This window comes from Rhinopithecus bieti, unplaced genomic scaffold (genome assembly GCF_001698545.2).
Source record: "Rhinopithecus bieti isolate Rb0 unplaced genomic scaffold, ASM169854v2 scaffold_23276, whole genome shotgun sequence".
NCBI lineage: Eukaryota > Metazoa > Chordata > Mammalia > Primates > Cercopithecidae > Rhinopithecus > Rhinopithecus bieti.
The window spans coordinates 631,586-650,885 of record NW_016810868.1 but is presented as its reverse complement, the minus strand read 5'-3'; the positions used below and the strand labels follow the sequence as shown (position 1 = coordinate 650,885).

At 52.2% G+C, this 19,300-nt stretch overlaps 1 protein-coding gene across 10 annotated transcripts in view; it reads right to left on the bottom strand.

Moving 5' to 3' along the window:
* Window positions 1–18,144, bottom strand: part of PNPLA7 (patatin like domain 7, lysophospholipase) — an 83,170-nt gene extending 65,026 nt beyond the window's left edge. For 3 of the 10 annotated variants that reach the window (XM_017893140.1, XM_017893141.1, XM_017893150.1), the window contains exons 1-7: window positions 17,258–18,142; window positions 16,991–17,078; window positions 16,519–16,598; window positions 14,413–14,504; window positions 14,121–14,261; window positions 13,330–13,489; window positions 11,038–11,118 (exon numbers count right to left, since the gene is read on the bottom strand). In XM_017893140.1, coding sequence (XP_017748629.1) covers window positions 11,038–11,118; window positions 13,330–13,489; window positions 14,121–14,261; window positions 14,413–14,504; window positions 16,519–16,598; window positions 16,991–17,078; window positions 17,258–17,509 — 894 coding nt within the window. In that variant the 5' untranslated portion in view covers window positions 17,510–18,142. Of the gene's footprint in view, window positions 1–11,037; window positions 11,119–13,329; window positions 13,490–14,120; window positions 14,262–14,412; window positions 14,505–16,518; window positions 16,622–16,699; window positions 16,723–16,990; window positions 17,079–17,257 lie in introns of those variants that run through there. The other 7 variants (XM_017893147.1, XM_017893146.1, XM_017893144.1 and 4 more) reach the window with 6 other exon arrangements.
* Window positions 18,145–19,300: the final 1,156 nt, after the last annotated feature.

Below are 19,300 nucleotides of genomic sequence, written 5' to 3'. Positions count from 1 at the left end.
ATTGTTTGAACCCGGGGCCGGGGGCAGAGGTTGCAGTGAGCCGAGATCACGCCACTGCACTCCAGCCTGGGTGATACAGTGAGACTGACTCAAGAAAAAAAAAAGGAAAACACACGCACACACACACACACACACACACACACACACACACACACACACACTCTGGCTTGTTCCCAATCTTCAAGGGAAAATATTCAGTCGTTTGCCATCAAGCAAGATGTTTGCTTTCATTTTTTAGTACAGATATCCTTTATGTGATTTAGGAAGTTCTCTTCTCCTGGTTGCTGAGAGTTTTTATCATGAACAGATGCTGAATTTTGTCAAATGCTTTTTCTGCATTTATTAAGATAATCAGATGGCTTTTCTTCTTTAGTCTGTCAATATGGAAAAGTACATCAACTGATTTTCAACTGTTGAAACAGCTTTGCATTCCTGGAATAAATCCCACCGATCATGATGTATTATCCCTTTCCATATACTGCTGGACTCAAATCTGTAATATTTCATTGAGGATATGTATGTTTCCAGTGATGAGTGACTGGTGTGAAATTTTCCTACCTTGTAATGTCCTCTGATTAGGTGTCAGGGTCTTGCTCGCCTCAAAAACTAAACTGGGAAATCGTCCCTCTTCTACTTTTCCGGAGAAGTTTGTGTGAAATTAGCATATTTTGTCCTTAACGTCCTAAATGGCGGGAAGTATTCCCCAGTGAAGTCATCTAGATCCGGAGTTTTCCAGGTGGGAAGGATTTTAGCTACTAATTGGATTTCTTTAGTAGATATACGGCTATTCAGATAATCTACATCTGAGGGAACTTTGGTAGTTTGTGTCTTTCAAGGAATTTGTCAATTTAATCTGCGTGGTTGGTTTTATGGGCATAAAGTTGTTCAAAAGATTTCCTTGTTAGTCCTTTTATGTCTGTAGGGTCTGTGGACATGTGCACTCTTTCATGTCTAGTATTTGTAGTTTGTGTCTTCTCTTCTTTTCTACACTGGTCTGGCTACAGGATTTTTCATTTTACTGACATTGTCCAAGAGCCAGCTTTTGGTTTCATGGATTTTCTCTCCTGTTTTTCCATTTCCAGTCTCATTGATTCTTACTCTTTATGAGTTTCTTCCATCTGCATGCTTTGGGTTTCATTTGTTTTTCTTCTCCTAGCTTCTTACGATACAAGCTTGGGTCACTGATCTGAGGTTTGTTTTATCTTCTAATACCAGCATTGCCCAGGCTAGAGTGCCATGGCACAGTCTTGGCTCACTGCAGCCTCTGCCTCCTGGGTTCAAGTGATTTCCAGATAAGTTTTGTATTTTTAGTAGAGATGGGGTTTCACCGTGTTGGCCAGGCTGGTCTTGAACTCCTGACCTCAAGTAATGTACCCGCCTCGGCCTCCCAAAGTGCTGGGATTACAAGCATGAGCCACCATGCCTGGCCGTGCTGTCCCTTTTTATCCCTGCTAATATTCCTTCATCACATCTGACATCGACTTTGTCTGATACTAATATAGCCACTCCAGTTTTCTTTTAATTGGGGCTTTCATGGTATATCTTCTTCCAGCCTTTTTTTTTTTTTTTTTTGAGACAGAGTCTTGCTCTGTTGCCCAGGCTGGAGCGCAGTGGCGTGATCTCGGCTCACTGCAAGCTCTGCCTCCCGGGTTCTCACCATTCTCCTGCCTCAGCCTCCTGAGTAGCTGGGACTACAGGGGCCCGCCACCGCACCCGGCTAGATTTTATTTTTTTGTATTTTTAGTAGAGATGGGGTTTCACCATGTTAGCCAGGAAGGTCTCGATCTCCTGACCTCATGATCCGCCCGCCTCCCAAAGTGCTGGGATTACAGGCGTGAGCCACCGCGCCCGGCCCTTTTTTTTTTGAGGACGTGTCTTGCTCCTCTGTCACCTGAGCTATAGTAAAGTAGCTCACGCACATCTCATTCCAGCCTCAACTTCCCAGGCTCAAGCAGTCCTCCCACTTCAGCCTGCTGGGTAGCCGGGAGCACAGGTGTGCAGCACCACACTAACCTAATTTTAAATTTTCTGTAGAGACAGGGTCACTGTGTTGCCCAGATTAGTCTCGAACTCCTGTGCTTAAGCGATCCTCCCACCCGAGCCTCCCACAGTGCTAGGATTACAGGTGTGGGTCACTTTGCCAGGCAACCTTTTGTTTTCTATCTAAGTATTGATATTTAAAGTGGGTTTTTCCTGCAGACACCATAGAGTTGGGTCTTGGACTTTCCATCCAATCTGACAATCTGTCTTGTTGTTGTATTTAGACCAGTTGTATCCATTGTGATCATTTATAATGGCTGGATTTAGGATATAATTTTCTGGAGAATGTTGTCTTTTTTGTTTTAGCAGGTGATTAAGCTGGTTGGGTTTGGACCACAAGTCTGTATCTGTGGATGGTAGATTCCAGTATCTCTGTTTTCGAAGGCTTGGTTCTGATGCTTTGCTCTGCCCTGCACATGCCCCACTCCGGAGTCAGTCTGAGATTTGAGCTGAAGTTTGAATCTTTTTTTTGTTTTTTGAGACGGAGTTTCACTCTGTCACCCAGGTGGAGTGCAGTGGTGCCATCTCAGCTCACTGCAACCTCCACCTCCCAGGTTGAAGTGATTCTCCTGCCTCGGCCTCCCGAGTAGCTGGGATTACAGGCACTCACCACAACACATTTTTGTATTTTTAGTAGAGACGGGGTTTCACCATGTTGACCAGGCTGGTGTAGATCTCCTGACCTCATGTGATCCACCTGCCTCGGCCTCCCAAAGTGCTGGGATTACAGGTGTGAGCCAGCGCACCAGCCTGAAGTTTGAATTTTTTTTTTCCCCTGAGATAGAGTCTTGCTCTGTTGCCCAGGCTGGAGTGCAGCAGCATGATCTCGGCTCACTGCAACTTCTGCCTCCTGGGTTCAAGTGATTCTTCTGTCTCAGCCTCCCAAGTAGCTGGGACTACAGGTGTCCGCCACCATGCCTGGCTAATTTTTTCTATCTTTAGTAGACGGGGTTTAACCATGTTGGCCAGGATGGTCTCGATCTCTTGACCTTGTGATCTGCCCGCCTCGGCCTCCCAAAGTGCTGGGATTACAGGCGTGAGCCACTGCACCTGGCCTTGAAGTTTGAATCTTAATGCAGTTTCAAAGTCTTTGTTATGCTGCTCTGGGTCTGTCCTGAGCCTTGTACAGGTTCACAGACAAACTCCGTGCATCTGCTTCCCCGGCTCTCTCCTCCCTGAGATCTGCACACTCTCTCTGGCCCTTGGGGACCTTCTTCTGGTACTTTTGGAGGATTCCCATCAGGGATTTTGCTCCATAACTGGGCTACCATCGAGGCAAGGCCGTGAGTAACAGAAGAAAATGAAAAAGCAGGAAGCAGAACCCTTGTGCGTGGCGGCTCCACGCTTTGATTCCCATCCGCAATCTCCTGGCTTTATTTTCAGAGTCCTCCAAGGACTGTTTTCTGCATTTTGTCCAGAGTTTTTCACTAATCGGCCGGGCGGCGTGGCTCAAGCCTGTAATCCCAGCACTTTGGGAGGCCGAGATGGGCGGATCACGAGGTCAGGAGATCGAGACATCCTGCGCTAACAGTGAAACCCCCTCTTCTACTAAAAAATAAAAAAAAAAAATGAGGCGGCGACGGTGGGGCGGGGCCGTAGTCCCAGCTACTCGGGAGCTTGAGGCAGGAGAATGGCTTAAACCCGGGGGAGGCGGAAGCTTGCAGTGAGCTGAGATCCGGCCATTGCACTCTAAAGCCCAGGCAACAGAGCAAGAACTTCCGTCTCAAAAAAAAAAAAAAAAAAAGAGTTTTTTTCACTAATCAGCAGGGACAGGCTGGCTACTTTGCCACCAGGCAGAACTGTAACTCTCCCATTTTATTTTAAAAATAAACCTTCATTTCCTTCTTTGGACAGCCAGAATGAAGATGCCTGACACATCACCACAGATACTAAATTCAAACAGCGGCTGCTCACCTGTGTAGACCAAGGCTCACGCCGCGGGGCCATTCCAGGGATTCTAATGTACCTTCCTACACGAGGCCACATAAACGAGGAAACCCAAAAACAAGAAACTTTAGCCGGGCGCAAGGTGGCTTCAAAGGCCTGTAATCCCAGCATTCTTGGAGGCCGAGATGGGCGGATCACGAGGGTCAGGAAGATCAAAGACCATCCTGGGCTAAAACATGTGAAACCCCGTTCTCTACTAAAAAATACAAAAAAAAAAAAATTACAAAAAACTAGCCAGCGAGGTGGCGGGTACCCTGTAGGTCCCAGGCTAACTCCGGAGAGGCTGGAGGCAGGGAGAATGGCGTCACCCGGGGAGGGCGGAGCTTGCAGTGAGCTGAGATCCCAGCCACTGCACTCCAGCCGGCGCAGGAGCGAGACTCCATCTCAAAAAAAAAAAAAAAAAAAAAAAACTATATAAACTGGGGTTCGAGTTTGACTGCCTGTTTGCAGTGTCAGCCTACTTGGTTTTAGAGACAGGGTCCTGTTATGTTGTCTGGGGCTGGCCGAGGAACTATGAGGGGCTCAGCAAAACTCCTTTCCTCTCCCGGAACAGCCCAGGTGACTATAGTCCAACCGCCATTTCCTTGGCAAACATTCACGCTTTTTGTGTATCTGCAGTATTGTAACAACTTTATTAAAATTAAAATAATTAAAGCCTACCTTCCCCAATAAAATGGTGGGTTTGGGGCTGGGCACAGTGGTTCACCCACCTATAATCCCAGCAACTTTGGGAGGGCCAGGAGGGCAGATCTTGGCTTGAGGTCAGGAGTTCGGACCCAGCCTGGGCCAACACGGTGGAAAACCTGGTTATCACTAAAAATACAAATTATTAAACAATGGTGCGTGCTGGGAACCCTGTAAAGTCCCAGCTACTCGGGAGGTGAAGGGCACCGAGAATCACTTGGACCCCAGGAAATGAGAGGTTGGCAGTTTGGAGCCCGCGATCATGCCACTGCACTCCAGCCTGGGTGACAGAGTGAGGACTCGTCTCCAAAAAAGAAAGGTAAGTTGAAGATAAATGCTTATCTTCGGTCCCGTTGTGGAATATAGATGCTTATTCTCTGCTCTCTTAAAAAAAGATACAAACCTTCAAGGATAAAGGGACAAAAAGCTAAGAGTAGATAAAAAAATGTCACTTGAATTTTTGCAGCTGATTAAAGCGCAAGTGACAGAGTCATGGCTTGTGGGGGCCCTCTAAGGGAAGCTGGAGACTTGGCTTAGATTGCAGAACCAGACAGAAGGAGGGACCTGGTCCTCACCGCAGAGCCAGCAAGGGCTAACATGCAGGGAGATGGGGCAGAGGGGGGAGGGGCAAAACCCAAGTCAACTTTCCTTGACCCCAACAAGGGCTTGGGAAATGGCCCTTCCCCCATGGGCCAGCGACGAACTGAGGATTCTCTGAGAAGGTGAAGCAAGCAGGTAAGGCCCAAGGACATCAGGGTGTGGCTGCGAACGCAAGAAACAGTGTCCACCTCGGGCGGGGAGACTCCCAGGACTCCTCCGCAACAGTGGTCCACTCCAGGCGGGGACACCCCCAGGGCTCCTCCCCAACAGTGTCACTCCGGGCGGGGACACCCCCAGGCTCCTCCCCAACAGTGTCCACTCCAGGTGGGAGCACTCCCAGACTCCCCCCAAAAGTGTCCACTCCAGACGGGAGTCTCCCCCGCAGACTCCTCCCCCTCCTCCAACCTCATGCCACCACAGCAAGACATAGGCAGATTTCTTTCTGAGAAGCTGCCCTAAAAAAAAGACCTACAGACCCTGACCTGTGGGCTCCCAAAGCAGGAAGGAAAGAGCCAGTGTCCTGCTCAGTCCTTCTGCAGGGAGCGTCCCCCATTAGTGAACCCTGACCCCATGCACACACGGCCCATATGCAGCTTTCAGGTGGATCACGCTCTTTTTGTTTTGTAGTTAACCCATGTAACTCCCACCGAAGTCAAGACATAGAACATTTCCAGTAATCCAGATTACCTTACGCCTCCCTGAGTCGATACCCAACCTAAACCTCTAACAGGCAACCACTAACGAGACCTTTCACCCCAGCAGGGCCAAACACCACCGCCAAGTCCCTCCAGCCCAGCTGCAGGTTTTTGTAAAGGAAGTTTTTTTTGGAACACTAGATGGCCACATTGAGTAGCTGCAAGAGAGACCACGTGGCCCATAAAGCTGAAATATTTATGCTCTGGCCTTTTGCGGAGAAAGCTGGCTGGCCAGCCTCCCTCCTCGAGTGTCAGTGCAGCTGGCGGCTGAGCCTCAGGTGAGTGAAATTATACAGTGTGTGCTTTGTGTTGCCTCTTGGGCTCCACGTTATTTCTGTGCGATGCAGCGATGCGGGTTTGCACACCTGCATTCAATAAGGACTTCACTCACACATAAAGTGACTGTTGGAGGCAGAAAAGTCCCTGATTGGAAAGACAGAAGCCAAAATAAACAGAGAAGAGAAACTCAGGTCAGAAACAACTCAGGAGCAAAAGAATACCCATCTTACTTTATCCAGGAAGTAAGAACAAGATAATTTTTTAAAAAGAACATTCAGGGCCAGGCGCAGTGGCTCACGCCTGTAATCTCAGCACTTTGGGAGGCCCAGGAGGGTGGATCACGAGGTCGGGAGTTTGAGACCAGCCTGGCCAACATGGTGAAACCCCGTCCCTACTAAAAATACAAAAATTAGCTGGGTGTGGTGGCGCATGCCTGTAATCCTAGCTACTTAGGAGGCTGAGGTGGGAGAATCGTTTGAACCCGAGAGGCAGGAGGTGCAGTAAGCTGAGATCACGCCATTGCACTCCAGCCTGGGCGACAGGGCAAGACCCCGTCTCAAAAAAAAAAAAATTCACAGAAAAAAAAACTTTTGAAATGAAAATATGACAGAAATTAAAATTGAATGGAAGATTTGGAAAATAAAGTTGAAAATCTTCTAGAAAGTATAACAAAAGGGCCAGGTGCGGTGGCTCACGCCTGTAATCCCACCACTTTGGGAGGCCGCAGAGGGCAGATCACGAGGTCAGGAGATCGAAACCCCATCTCTACTGAAAAACAGAAAAGTAGCCAGGTGCAGTGGTGGCGCCTGTAGTCCCAGCTACTCGGGAGGCTGAGGCAGGAGAATGGTGGGAACCCGGAGGCAGAGCTTGCAGTGAGCTGAGATCTGGCCACTGCACTCTAGCCTGGGCAACAGAGCAAGACTCTGTCTTTAAAAAAAAAAAAAAAAAAGAAAGAAAGAAAAAGTACAACAAAAAGACAAAGGCAGTGTAGAATAAAGACAATTCTAGATTTCTAAGGTTTCAAAACATACACCTCCCTGGCACCCTGTTTCAGGAAGTGAATGGAGGATTTGCTCCACCAAAACACGCCGGCGTAGAAAGCAGCAGCAAGAGCCCTGTGCGGGGGAAGGAAGGGTGGGTGGCCCCGGGATGGCAGCTGGACAGCAGGCCTGGGGAGGGTCCGACTGGGCAGGAGGATGGGGGCTCCTGGGAGGGGCTTTTCCCAGAGCAAAGCGGCGTTCATGGAGCCGTTGGTTCAGGGTGTGAGTCTGTAACGGGTGCACAGAAAAATCACCAAGCAGCCAGAAATCACACAACTGTTCATTCCAGGAAAACAGAAAGTGGCAAGAAAGGAAATTTAACTGTAGTACACTACACAGCTCAGCTGTGAATAGCATCCATGAAGTCGAAACGGCTGCCCATGAGCGGCGCAGCTGGGAGCATAGTGTGAGGCATTGGGGCCATCCGCGGAGCCACATGTCATCTCCCGCGACAGCAAGTCAGCGTGTCTAGAACGGATGGGTTAGGAAACAGCAAGAAAAGCTGCTCAGAAGGAACCCGACCGAAGCGTTCTCAGTGTGCGGGGACAGATGGCCACTGTTGACAAAAGTTTAAGTATGTTTTTAGAATCTGTCCGTGTTATTTTGCAAGAATTTAAATTTTGTTAAAATGACAAACACAGAAGTTTGATGAGGCAAAAACGATGTCACACCAGATGATCAACCGATCACAATACAGAATTATCTCTCTCAGATATCACTCACTTTTTTTTTTTTTTGAGACGGAGTCGGAGTCTCACTCTGTTGCCAGGCTGGAGTGCAATGGCGCGATCTCAGCTCACTACAACCTCCAACTCCCTGGTTCAAGGGATTCTCCTGCCTCAGCCTCCTGAGTAGCTGGGACTACAGGCGCCCACCACCATGCCCAGCTAATTTTTGTATTTTTAGTAAGGACGGGTTTCACCATGTTGGCCAGGGTGGTCTCGGTCTCCTGACCTTGTGACCCTCCCGCCTTGGCCTCTCAAAGTGCTGGGATTACAGGCATGAGCCACCGTGCTCAGTCAACCACCCCTCATTTTTCACTCCTACTACACTCAGGGAAGACCCATTCCCGCCCCTAAGGGAGAGGGGCTGTGACACCAATGTGGACGAGACAGGTCGCAGTGGCCGAGAGGAAGCCGGCCCGTCTCAGCACACAGCTCCCCTCTCCTGCCACAGGCATCGCTGCGCTGTGATAAGTGAGGCCCAACTTAAATATCACAACAAGATCAAGATCAGAAAGAACAAGAAATAACGGAGAAAGCCTCTACCCCAGTAAAGCTACTTTTTGCTTAAAGAGAAACGAATCATCCAAGGCAGGATGCATACTGATGCCCTGTGCCGAACAAGTTTACATCCACATAGACCCAAGCTTCTCTAGTCCTTTCCCAGCTTTTCTCAGGCCCACAGGTGCCCCTTACACATCCAGGAGTCCCTGAGAAGCCCACCATAGCTCCGGAGACACACGAACCAGAGGCTCCAAAGAGGCGCACAGAGGTGGGTCTGGTGGCCGGGACCCTACTCTGCCCAAGCCATGTTGGGCGCTCCCTCGAAGATGAGCACCGGCCTTCTAATGGCAGCTCCAAGGAAGTGGTGTCCTCTCCCTCCCCAGGCCGGTGGCCTCCCCAGCACAGGCCACGCATCTCACGAAGATACACAGGTCCCAGGGAGCACAATGAGATGCCGAGGTCCCATCCATGCCTCCACCCCAGGCCCCAAACAGCTCAACGCCCACCTGTGCCCATCTACTGGGGAGCAGAGTGAGCACCCTGGACACCCCAATGTCTGGCTGGAGCTTGTTACGTGCTTTCTGAGCAGAAGAATATAGGATGGGATCAGAGGACACCACCCAGGCTCCAGTGTGAGGTTTCATGCAAGGACCTAGGGGTTGGCTCTGCCTGAATGCATCTGAGCCAGGGTTCTGGTGAGCTCTGGAAAACTCTCCTAACGAAGGCTAGAGAAACTGAGGTAGAAGTTACCTCGATACACAGCTAACAATGAATGCAAAAGGTATAACTCAAAAGAGTAAGATTAAAATCAGACACCTCTTTTTGAGTTGATAGGCATTTAGCAAAATTCAGCTAATGGACACTAAAGATTTGTTTCACTGCATATAGGTTTTACTCAAAGAAAAAAAGACTAAACAGACATTAAATTCCAGTTAATGGGCCGGGCGCGGTGGCTCAGGCCTGGAATCCCAGCATTCTGGGAGGCTGAGGCGGGTGGATCACTTGAGGTCGGGGGTTAGAGACCAGCCTGGCCAACATGGTGAAACCCCATCTCTACTAAAAATACAAAAATTAGCCAGGTGTGATGGTGCATTCCTATAATCCCAGGTACTCAGGAGGCTGAGGCAGGAGAATCACTTGAACCTGGGAGATGGTGGCTGCAGTGAGCCAAGATGGTGCCACTGCACTCCAGCCTGAGCAACAGAGCGAGACTCCCTCTCAAAAAAACAACAAAAACAAACAAACAAAAAAACAACTTCTAGTTAATGACTTGGCATGATGGATCAGGCCTGTAATCCCAGCATTTTGGGAGGCTGAGGTAGGCTCCCACTTGAGCCCAGGAATTCAAGATCAGCCTGGCCAACATGGCAAAACCTCATTTCTATCTCTACAAAAATATACAAAGTTAGCCAGGTGTGGTGGTGCACGCCTGCAGTCTCAGCTACTTCAGAAGCTGAGGTGAGAGAATCGCTTGAGCCCTGGAGGCGGAGGTTGCAATGAGCAAAGATCATGCCACTACCTAAGTAACAGAGCGAAACCCTGCCTAAAAATGATAATCCTCGTGAATGTTGGGCACATGGGGTGATTTTACTATTTTGCACATTTTGAACTGTCCCATAATAAAAGTTAAAATCATGAGACAACATGATACATGATTTTTATTTATTTATTTATTATTTATTTATTTGTTTTTGAGACAGTTTCACTCTTGTTGCCCAGACTGGAGCGCAGTGGCCTGATCTTGGCTCACTGCAACCTCTACCTCCCGGGTTCATGAGATTCTCCTGCCTCAGCCTCCCGAGTACCTGGGATTACTGGCGCCCGCCCCTACACCCAGTTAATTTTTGTATTTTTAGTAGAGATGGGGTTTCACCATGTTGGCCTTGCTGGTCTCAATCTCTCAACCTCGTGATCCACCCGCCTCGGCCGCCCAAAGTGCTGGGATTACAGGCGTGAGCCACCATGCTCGGCCCGGCAGCACCTTTCAAAATTACAAGTGTGCATCCCCTGGGACCCAGCAAGTCCACCCTAGAATTTATCCCGCAGATCAGGCTCCAGTACCGGAAACGATGGGCACAGGAGACCATTCACTGCAACAACGAAAAGCAAAAGACTGGGAGTCACAGAAAGACGGCGCCAGCAGGGAAGAGCCCAGCAGGACCTGCAGGAAACGGGGCGGCAGGTCCCCCGGGAGGGCCTTGGGCCTGAGGAGAAAACACCTTCCCTGTACGATGCTTTGTGCTTTTTGAATGCTGAACCACATGCATTTATTGCCCAGTTCAAAAACAGTCATTTAAGAGACAACTAAAACCCTTAACCACATGCCCGGCTATTCTTCAATGCACTGTAGCCAGAATGAAGCTCCCTCCTCCTTCCTCCCTCCTTCCTGGACCAAACCCCGCTCCCCTCACGTCACTGTAGAGAACTGGCCTTTAACCACTGCCAGCTGTCCAGGCAAGACAGAAAAAACCAGGCCTCTCGGGCTGACCCAGGGGTGCTCTGAGGGCCAGGCAGCGGGGGACTCACGGTGATGATGTCCAGGATGCTGAGCAGGCTGTGGACGCTGTCTCCTGCCAGAACCTCTTTCACCACCACCTCGGTGCCATCCTGTGATTGGAGAGCAGAGTGGGCGCCGTCAGGTCCCGGGCTGTGACTGCAGGGCCTGGTGGAGGTTCAGCCCAGCCCAGGGCAGTGGGGCCACGGGCCTGCACCTCTGAGGCACCATGACAGCAGCAAGTGCCTCGGATGGAGGGCAGGGAACGAGACGGACCCGCTGGCCTCAGGGGTACAACATGCAGGAAGCAGCGGCAAGGAAAACAGAGACGAAGGAGGAGACCCACCTCTCCATCCCGCGACTCGTCTTCAGTGTGGGGACTGAGGCAAAAGCTCGCAGAGCCTGTTTGTTTGCTGAACTAACTATAAGGGCTCTGAGGACCTTTTCAGTTATTACCAGCCTAAATTCCAGAACTTTGATATAATTTTCCATTAGGTTAAAAAAAAAAAAAGAGGCCGGGCACGGTGGCTCAAGCCTGTAATCCCAGCACTTTGGGAGGCTGAGACGGGCGGATCACGAAGACCATCCTGGCTAATATGGTGAATCCCCGTCTCTACTAAAAAATACAAAAAACTATCCAGATGAGGTGGCGGGCGCCTGTAGTCCCAGCTACTCCGGAGGCTGAGGCAGGAGAATGGCGTAAACCCAGGAGGCGGAGCTTGCAGTGAGCTGAGATCCGGCCACTGCACTCCAGCCTGGGCGACAGAGCCAGACTCTGTCTCAAAAAAAAAAAAAAAAGAAAAGAAAAGAAACCACACTATTTTGGTGATTTAACAATGTAAGCACTTCATCTCAGCTTGATCCAGGAAAATTCTTTATGAAGTTGCCCAAATCTGGCCCCAGGCCCCTCCATGAGCCCCTCCCATCTAGTCCAAAGGCCAGAGGGACACGGGTTCTGGTCCTTCAGGAGGTCCCACACCAGCAGCAACAAAAGCCTCTGCTTCACCAGCTGGGCGGCCCCATCCCCAGAAGCTACTGGCTCCAGCTTCCCCAGATGGGGGAACCAAGCCCCTTTCCCTCCTAATGACCCATCAAGTCCAGCCACAGACGAAGCGACAAACCTGAGAACCAAACACTTTGCCCAGCAGCACTTTTGGTCTAGAAACCCCGACAGGCAGTGCCGGAGCTGGCATGGGGTCGGTGCCCACTGCCGGGACCACGGTTGGCAGGAGCCCTGCAGGTCAGGGCGATGATCACACAAAGCCCAGGGTTTGCTAAGTGTGTGCTTTAAATGAGAACAAGCAATGAGAAGTCTGGGTCGCAACTGCCTGGACAGACAAAGCCACACCACCCTCCGGAAGAGCAACACACGCCGAAGAGGCCACGGCAGGGTCTGGCCTAGTACCCACCCCTGAGCAGCAATTCAAAGGGCAGAATTTAACAGAGGCAGGAAACAAGTATTGAGCTCCTACATGGATTCATACCTGAATTTTTTTTTTTGAGACAGGGTCTCGCTCTGTCGCTCAGGCTGCGGTGCGGTAGCATGAACACAGCTCACCGCAGCCTCGACCTCCCAGACTCAAGTGATCCTCCCACCTCAGCCCCCAAGTAGCTGGGACCACAGGTGCTACCACCATGCCTGGATAATTATTTTTTGCTTTTTGTAGAGATGGAGTCTTACTGTGTCGTCCAAGCTGGTCTCCAACCTGTGGGCTCAGGCGATCTTCCCACCATGGCCTTAATTATTTTCTTACAATTAAAATAATTTAATTTTGTTAGAAACCTGAAAATAGAGCAAGGGCTCAATTGATCATGGCAAATCAATACAGTGACTTACTACGAAACCATCAAAGGGAGTATTCCGAGGACTTGGAAGAAACATTTAAAACAGTTGCCAGGCCCAGGCCTCATGCCTGCAATTCCAGTGCTCTGAGAGGCCAAGAAGGGAGAGTTGCCTGAGCACAGGAATTGCTGACCAGCCCGGGCAACAAAGTGAGACTCCATCTCTACAAAAAAATTTTAAAAGTGAGGCGGGCGTGGTGACACACACCTGTAATCCTAGCTACTCCAAAGGCTGAGGCAGGAGGATCGCTTGAGCCCAGGAAATCGAGGCCTCAGTGAGCTGAGATCGCACCACTGCACTCCAGCCTGGGTGACAGAGTGAGACCCTGTCTTTATTTATTAAATAAAATGTCATAAAATAAAATGGTGAGTTTTCCCCAAAGAAATTAAAATCAAAATTTTGCCTCGCTTTTCAGTGGCAAACGTTTTAGAACCTGAGATGACAGACATGGAGGTGAGTGCCCCGCCACCCTGCGACTCACAGCGTCCTGAATGCAGACCTCCAGCCGCCCGTCCTGCACCACACAGATGCTGGGGTCTGGCGCCCCGGGCCGGAAGACGTGCTCCCCCTCCTGCAGCTGCACAAAGACGATGTGTTTGCAAAGCTCCAGGAACAGCGGCTTCTCAAAGTGGCCCAGGACCCTGCAAGAGCCAGAGGGTGCTGTGGGACAGCCTTCCAGGGGAGGAGGACGGTCTCTGCCAGAGTCTCAAGAGCTCATGGCCACCGACCCCACTGGCGCCAGGCCTTGTGCTGTGGGTCCACACGGCTGACTAACAAACCACACGGCATCACTGCCAAACACAACTGTTCAACTTCTGAAATTCCCATGAGCCTGTTTTCCATCAGCTCAGAGAACTTCTTGACCCGTGAACCTGAGCCACACGCACACGGGAGGAAGGCAAAGGTGGCCTCCAGGATGGTGAGCTGGGCCAGGGAGTGGAAGGGGTGCAGTCCAGGGGCCAGTCAGCAAGACGGGAGCACAGAGCAAAACCCAGGCTCCAGACTTTGGATCCACCACACCGTTCTCGCTCTTGCTCTGGGTTCATTGCTGAAGATGAAACACTGGGAAATTGTTCAACAGAACAAGAAAGACCTGGTGAAGAAGCCAGCAGACCACGAGGCTCTGCCACGGGGGCACAGACACCAGCAGCCCCACAATGGGCTTTGCCAACCATCCCCCAACACAAGACAGCCAAGCTGGAGCCAGTCCCCAGTGAGAAGCTCGGGAGGACAGGAGCTGCAGCTGCCCTCGGGGCTCATCCCCGTTCTTACCGAACATTTTTCAGCATGTACAGAACTTCTGATGGTAGGTGAGAATTCTTCACGTCAAACTCCGTGAGGTCGGCCTCCAGCAGGGAGGGCGGGGGCTCCTTGGGCTGCAGCGCCGGGTATTCTTTCTTGAAACGCAGAATCCTACGAGGCAGAAACACACTAGCCTTGAGCAGACCAGGCGGGTTCAAAACCCACAGTGTCAGCAGCCGACACGCCAGGCAGCTCAGGGCTGGGGAGGCCAGCACCGTGGGGGGCACCCCAGGCAGGATGTGGTCTGAAGGACACTCAGTACCTCTTGGCCAAAGACAGCACCTTGGTCCTCTTCCTGGCCCGCTGCCGGGGCAGTGCAGTGTTCTCCACCAGGGTGTTGGGGAGTGTGGTCACCTGCAGAGCCAAGGGAGACACCAGGCACTGACCCTGCAAGCCGCAAGGTCCAAGCTCTTCGTCACAGGGGTCAGTCCTCAGAACCTGCCTGTGAGCCTCCCGCAGGCCCAGCTTCAGCTCCTGGGGTTTGGCTGTGCCATTTCCCCACCCCGCCTGGCCTGTGAGGGAATGTTAGCAGTGAGTGATACAGCCCCACACATCCTGGGGATCATCCTCACTGTCCCCAAATAGCCAACCCTCCAGAGCTCCAGGGCTTCATGCCGGCTGGCCCCGCTGCCCCGAAGGCTGACAGCCACTCCATCCTTGACTTTCGTGCTGTTCAACACAACCCTTTCCTATAACCCTTTAAAGATCCACCACTGTCCCCACCGACCTTCCCCCCATCACTTCCCCTGCGACCTGGGGCCACTGCCCACTCTGTCCTGTATCTGGAACAGTCTTCTTCCCTTTTCTCAGGCAGTGTCTGCTTGACTGCCCAGAACAGCAGAGGCCTGGGTCACACCCTGCAATGCTGGCAGGGCCACCTCACTCGGGCACCACTGCCTGCTGCCCTTCGGTCCAGAGCTGTTGGCCTCGCGGCTTTCCTCCCAGGCCCTCCGCTTCCCTGTCCTCTGTGGGGCCACTGGATGATGGTCGACACTCAACAGATCGTCTCCACGCTGCTCCAGATAGCTCCGCGCCCTGTCCCAGCCGCCCAAGGCTGTTCCAGACCCAGCGTACAGCAGCCCTAACTCATCTGCCCTTTCACAGCACTTAACGCTGATGAGAACAGATGAGCCACAGACAGACACCCACTCCCTCCCCTCTTGAGTTTCTCAATTTTCTTTCTTTCTTTCTTTCTTTTTTTTTAGAAGCAGTTTCACTCTTGTTGCCCAAGCTGCAGTGCAGTGGCACGATCTCAATTCACCACAACCTCCGCCTCCCGGATTCAAACGATTCTCCTGCCTCAGCCTCCCGAGTAGCTGGGATTATAGGTGCCCACCACAACGCCCAGCTAATTTTTGTATTTTCAGTAGAGACGGGGTTTCACCATGTTGACCAGGCTGGTCTCAAACTCCTGGCCTCATGATCGGCCCACCTCAGCCTCCCAAAGTGCTGGGATTACAGGCGTGAGCCACCGCGCCTGGCCGAGTTTTTCAATTTTCTGTGAAGAACACGAATTAGTTGTACAACCAGAGAAAGGTAACAAAGATTGCTTTAAAGGGATCAGTCTGTGTGGTTTCTGTGAAGCTTCTGGGTGGTCTGTTGAGCACTTCCTGGGCCCTTCAGGAGTGCAAGGAGGCGGCCAGGGGAGGCCACTGACAACTCAACTGGCCAAAGACCAGGAAGGGTTAAACCAAGGCTGCTTATTCCCCGGATAGGGGCTTGCTGAACTCGGATTCCTGAGCCCCGGCCCAGGGATCTGTGTCTAGGTTCCGGAACCACCCAGACACTCAAAGTGAGCCACGCAGCTTTTAGCTTAGATCACACATGCCAGTAACCAGGGAACTTAGCCCCTCCAATCCCAGGGGATGGACTCTGTCCTCAGTCCAGCACCCCAAAGCCTGGCAGAGACCTCCAAGCTCAGCACCAGAGTCAGAAACCTCTGGCAGAGCGTGAGGCCCCCTGCACCCACCGGGCCCCAGCGATGTTTACAAAGCAGCTTTCTGTTCTCATTTCTTGTTAAAATAAACATCCACTCTGGGGGCAGACAGGACCTTCTCTCCCCTGCGGCCACTGTCCACCACAGACATTCCCGGAGCTGCCCCTTCAGGCCAGGGGAGTTGAGGCCTGAGGGTAGGGGGTTATTTCTGGGTAAAACGCGCTGGATTCAGCTAGAGGAAGCAGACACCATTCAGCACGATTTATAATGTTCCCCAAACCTTGAGCCTGGTGGCAGAGCTGGGAAGCCGGGGACACGGCAGCACACGCCAAGCACTGCCCGGACTGGGGAAGCCCGCAGCAGGAGGGGTCCCTCCCACAGGGGTCTGCTCCAGGAAGCCGTGTGCAACCTGGGGCCCCAAGCACCAGCTACCTTCCTCATGATCTTCCGGCCGTAAAACATCACTTTGTCTCTCTTTCGGAACCGGTACTGCGGAGTGGGCTGTGCTTGTCCTGCAGGGGAATGAAGAGACGGCCTGAGGCAGAGCCGTGGCACAGGCCTGGTCCTGGACATGCAGGTGTGGCACAGTCAGTACTCTCGTCCCCGCCAGTACCTGGCCATACTCAGCACGAGGGAAGAGGGCCTGGGTGACAGGCTCGTCTCCAACAAAGGGGGCTCTCCCCTCTTCCCACTGAAGCCTTGCTCAGGAGAGGAGAACAGAAAGGGCTCTGAACAGACTTGGCTTCCTGGAACCAACGTGCTCAGCCTGAGCCCAGATGGGCCACTGGATTCTAGCCAAACCCACCGTGGACTTGAGGGCCCCTCCCAGGGGCTCAGAACACATCCCAAGGCACCCACGCTTTCCCCCAACCCCCCAGGCCAGAGTCAGAACCAAGATACTCACGAAATTGGCTAAGCCTTCTGAACGTGAAAAGGATGAGAACACCAGCCAAGGCCAGGGCCAGGAGGGCTCCAGCCGCAATCTCCGCGAGCTGGCCAAGAGTGGAGACATGGTGCCCATCAGCAAGGCCACAAAACTAACCCTAGCCCTAAGCCTGCCTCCACCCCAACCACAGGCTGGGCAGGAATGAGCCAGGGGATGGGGGCAGGGAGGGGTGAAAAAGGCCACGGCCCATCCAGGTCTCGGCCCAGGGAAGCGTGAGGTGATTACCATGGTGGACGGTGAACCTTCCTCCGTGAACCACAGCCCCCAAGAGTGCAGAGCGGTGCCCAGGCAGAAGCCAGCCTGCAGCAGAGAGCATGGGGTCAGGCGGGCATGGACGGGCTTCCCAGCCCAGACTTGCTCAGAGCAGCAAGAGGAGAGCTGGGAGTTAGGAGAGAAGTCAGCAGCCCCGGAGACTTCCAGCAAGCAGTGATCTCGCCCGGGGTGCCGGGGTCCTCTGAGCCCCCTGCTACGAAGCATTCAGAGAGCAATCTGGCTTCCTCGGTCACTGGCACACAGCGGGGCAGGGCCATCACTAACACACCTGCATGCTGGTGACACGATCCCTGGGATGCAGGTCTCAGGGAGCAGGCCCGGCCACAGGGGAGGCCAACCCCCCTCTCAGTGTCCCCTCAGCCCCCGCAGGAGCAGTGCTCGAAACCCCTATGAGCCATCTGGATTTTGAGAACATTTAACACCAGTTCACATGCCAGACAAGGAGGCAGCGGCGGCCGAGAGGGAGGCCGAGGAGGCTCTGTGTGCTGCCATCTCCTGGAGCAGCGGGATTTCAGAAGTCCAGGTCCACCGGAGGGAGGGAAGAGAGGGTGAGGACAGGATGCTGAGTGAGTGACAGCAGAGGACGCTGCTGGTTCCCCAAGAAGTGAAAGAGAAAACAAGAAGACACCAGCCAGACAAGGCAGCCCTCTCCCTTCCTGCTGGCATCACATCTTCCTCCCAGGCAGCCAGGAACTGGATAGGGCAGGGGAGGCCGCTGGTTCAGCCTGCAAGTTTCCATACAAGAGCCGAGGCCTAAAGCAGCACCCACCCCGTCTCCCGCTACAGAGAAGCAGGACTCCCATCCATATCAGAAAATCCAGGGAAGGGCCGGGCGCGGTGGCTCACGCCTGCAATCCCAGCACTTTGGGAGGCTGAGGCGGGCGGATCATGAGTCAGGAGATTGAGACCATCCTGGCTAACATGGTGAAACCCCGTCTCTACTAAAAATTCAAAAATTAGCCGGGTGTGATGGCGGCGCCTATGGTCCCAGCTACTCAGGAGGCTGAGGCAGGAGAGTGGCGTGAACCCGGGAGGCGGAGGTTGCAGTGAGCCGAGATGGTGCCACTGCACTCCAGTCTGGGCGACAGAGCGAGACTCGGTCTCAAAAAAAAAGAAAAAAAGAAAATCCAGGGAAGTCGGAAGAGCACTCAGAAATGCATTTCAAAGACACAATTCTGCACCAAGACAGAATGAGGATGTGCCCAGAAAGCTGAGCCCTTTGAACTTGGTTCAGAAGGCAAATACAAGCCCTGGGAGCTTCTGCTTCAGGACAGGGGCACCCCTACGCTCACTCTCCATCAGTGGGGTGCACAGAAGCACCTACGACCATGTCCTTCACTTAAGGAAGCGAAGTGAGTCCCTCTGAGCCCAGCAACCGCTTCTGGGACAGATTATCCAAGGAAGGCCTATCACACAATGGCCCATGAGCTGGTCACACGCTCTCCTGCAGTGGAACAGCTCAGCCTTTTCTAGCTTTTCACTGTTGCTTTAATGGGTCTAGTTTTCTAGTTTAGGAAAAAAGGCCTTTGTGATGTGGCTACAGATGTTAGACTAAGAAAAAGATTCTAGGGCCCGGCACAGTGGCCCACACCTGTAATCCCAGCACTTTGGGAGGCCTAGGCAGGCAGATCACGAAGTCAAGAGTTCGAGACCAGCCTGGCCAGCATGGTGAAACCTGGCTTCTACTAAGAATACAAAAATTAGCCGGGTGTGGTGGCGTGTGCCTGTAATCCCAGCTACTGGGGAGGCTGAGGCAGGAGAATCGCTTGAACCCAGGAGGCGGAGGCCGCAGTGAGCCAAGATCACACCATTGCACTCCAGCCTGGGTGACAGAGCAAGACTCCGTCTTGGGGAAAAAATAAAAAAGAAAGAAAGAAAAAGATTCTAAGCAAAACCATCAGGCAAAGTCCTAAGGGGAAACTGGAAGCAGCAACTGTGACTTTAGGAGAAGAAAAGACAAGGCCTCAGGCAATGCCCATGGGCCCCGCTGTCTGT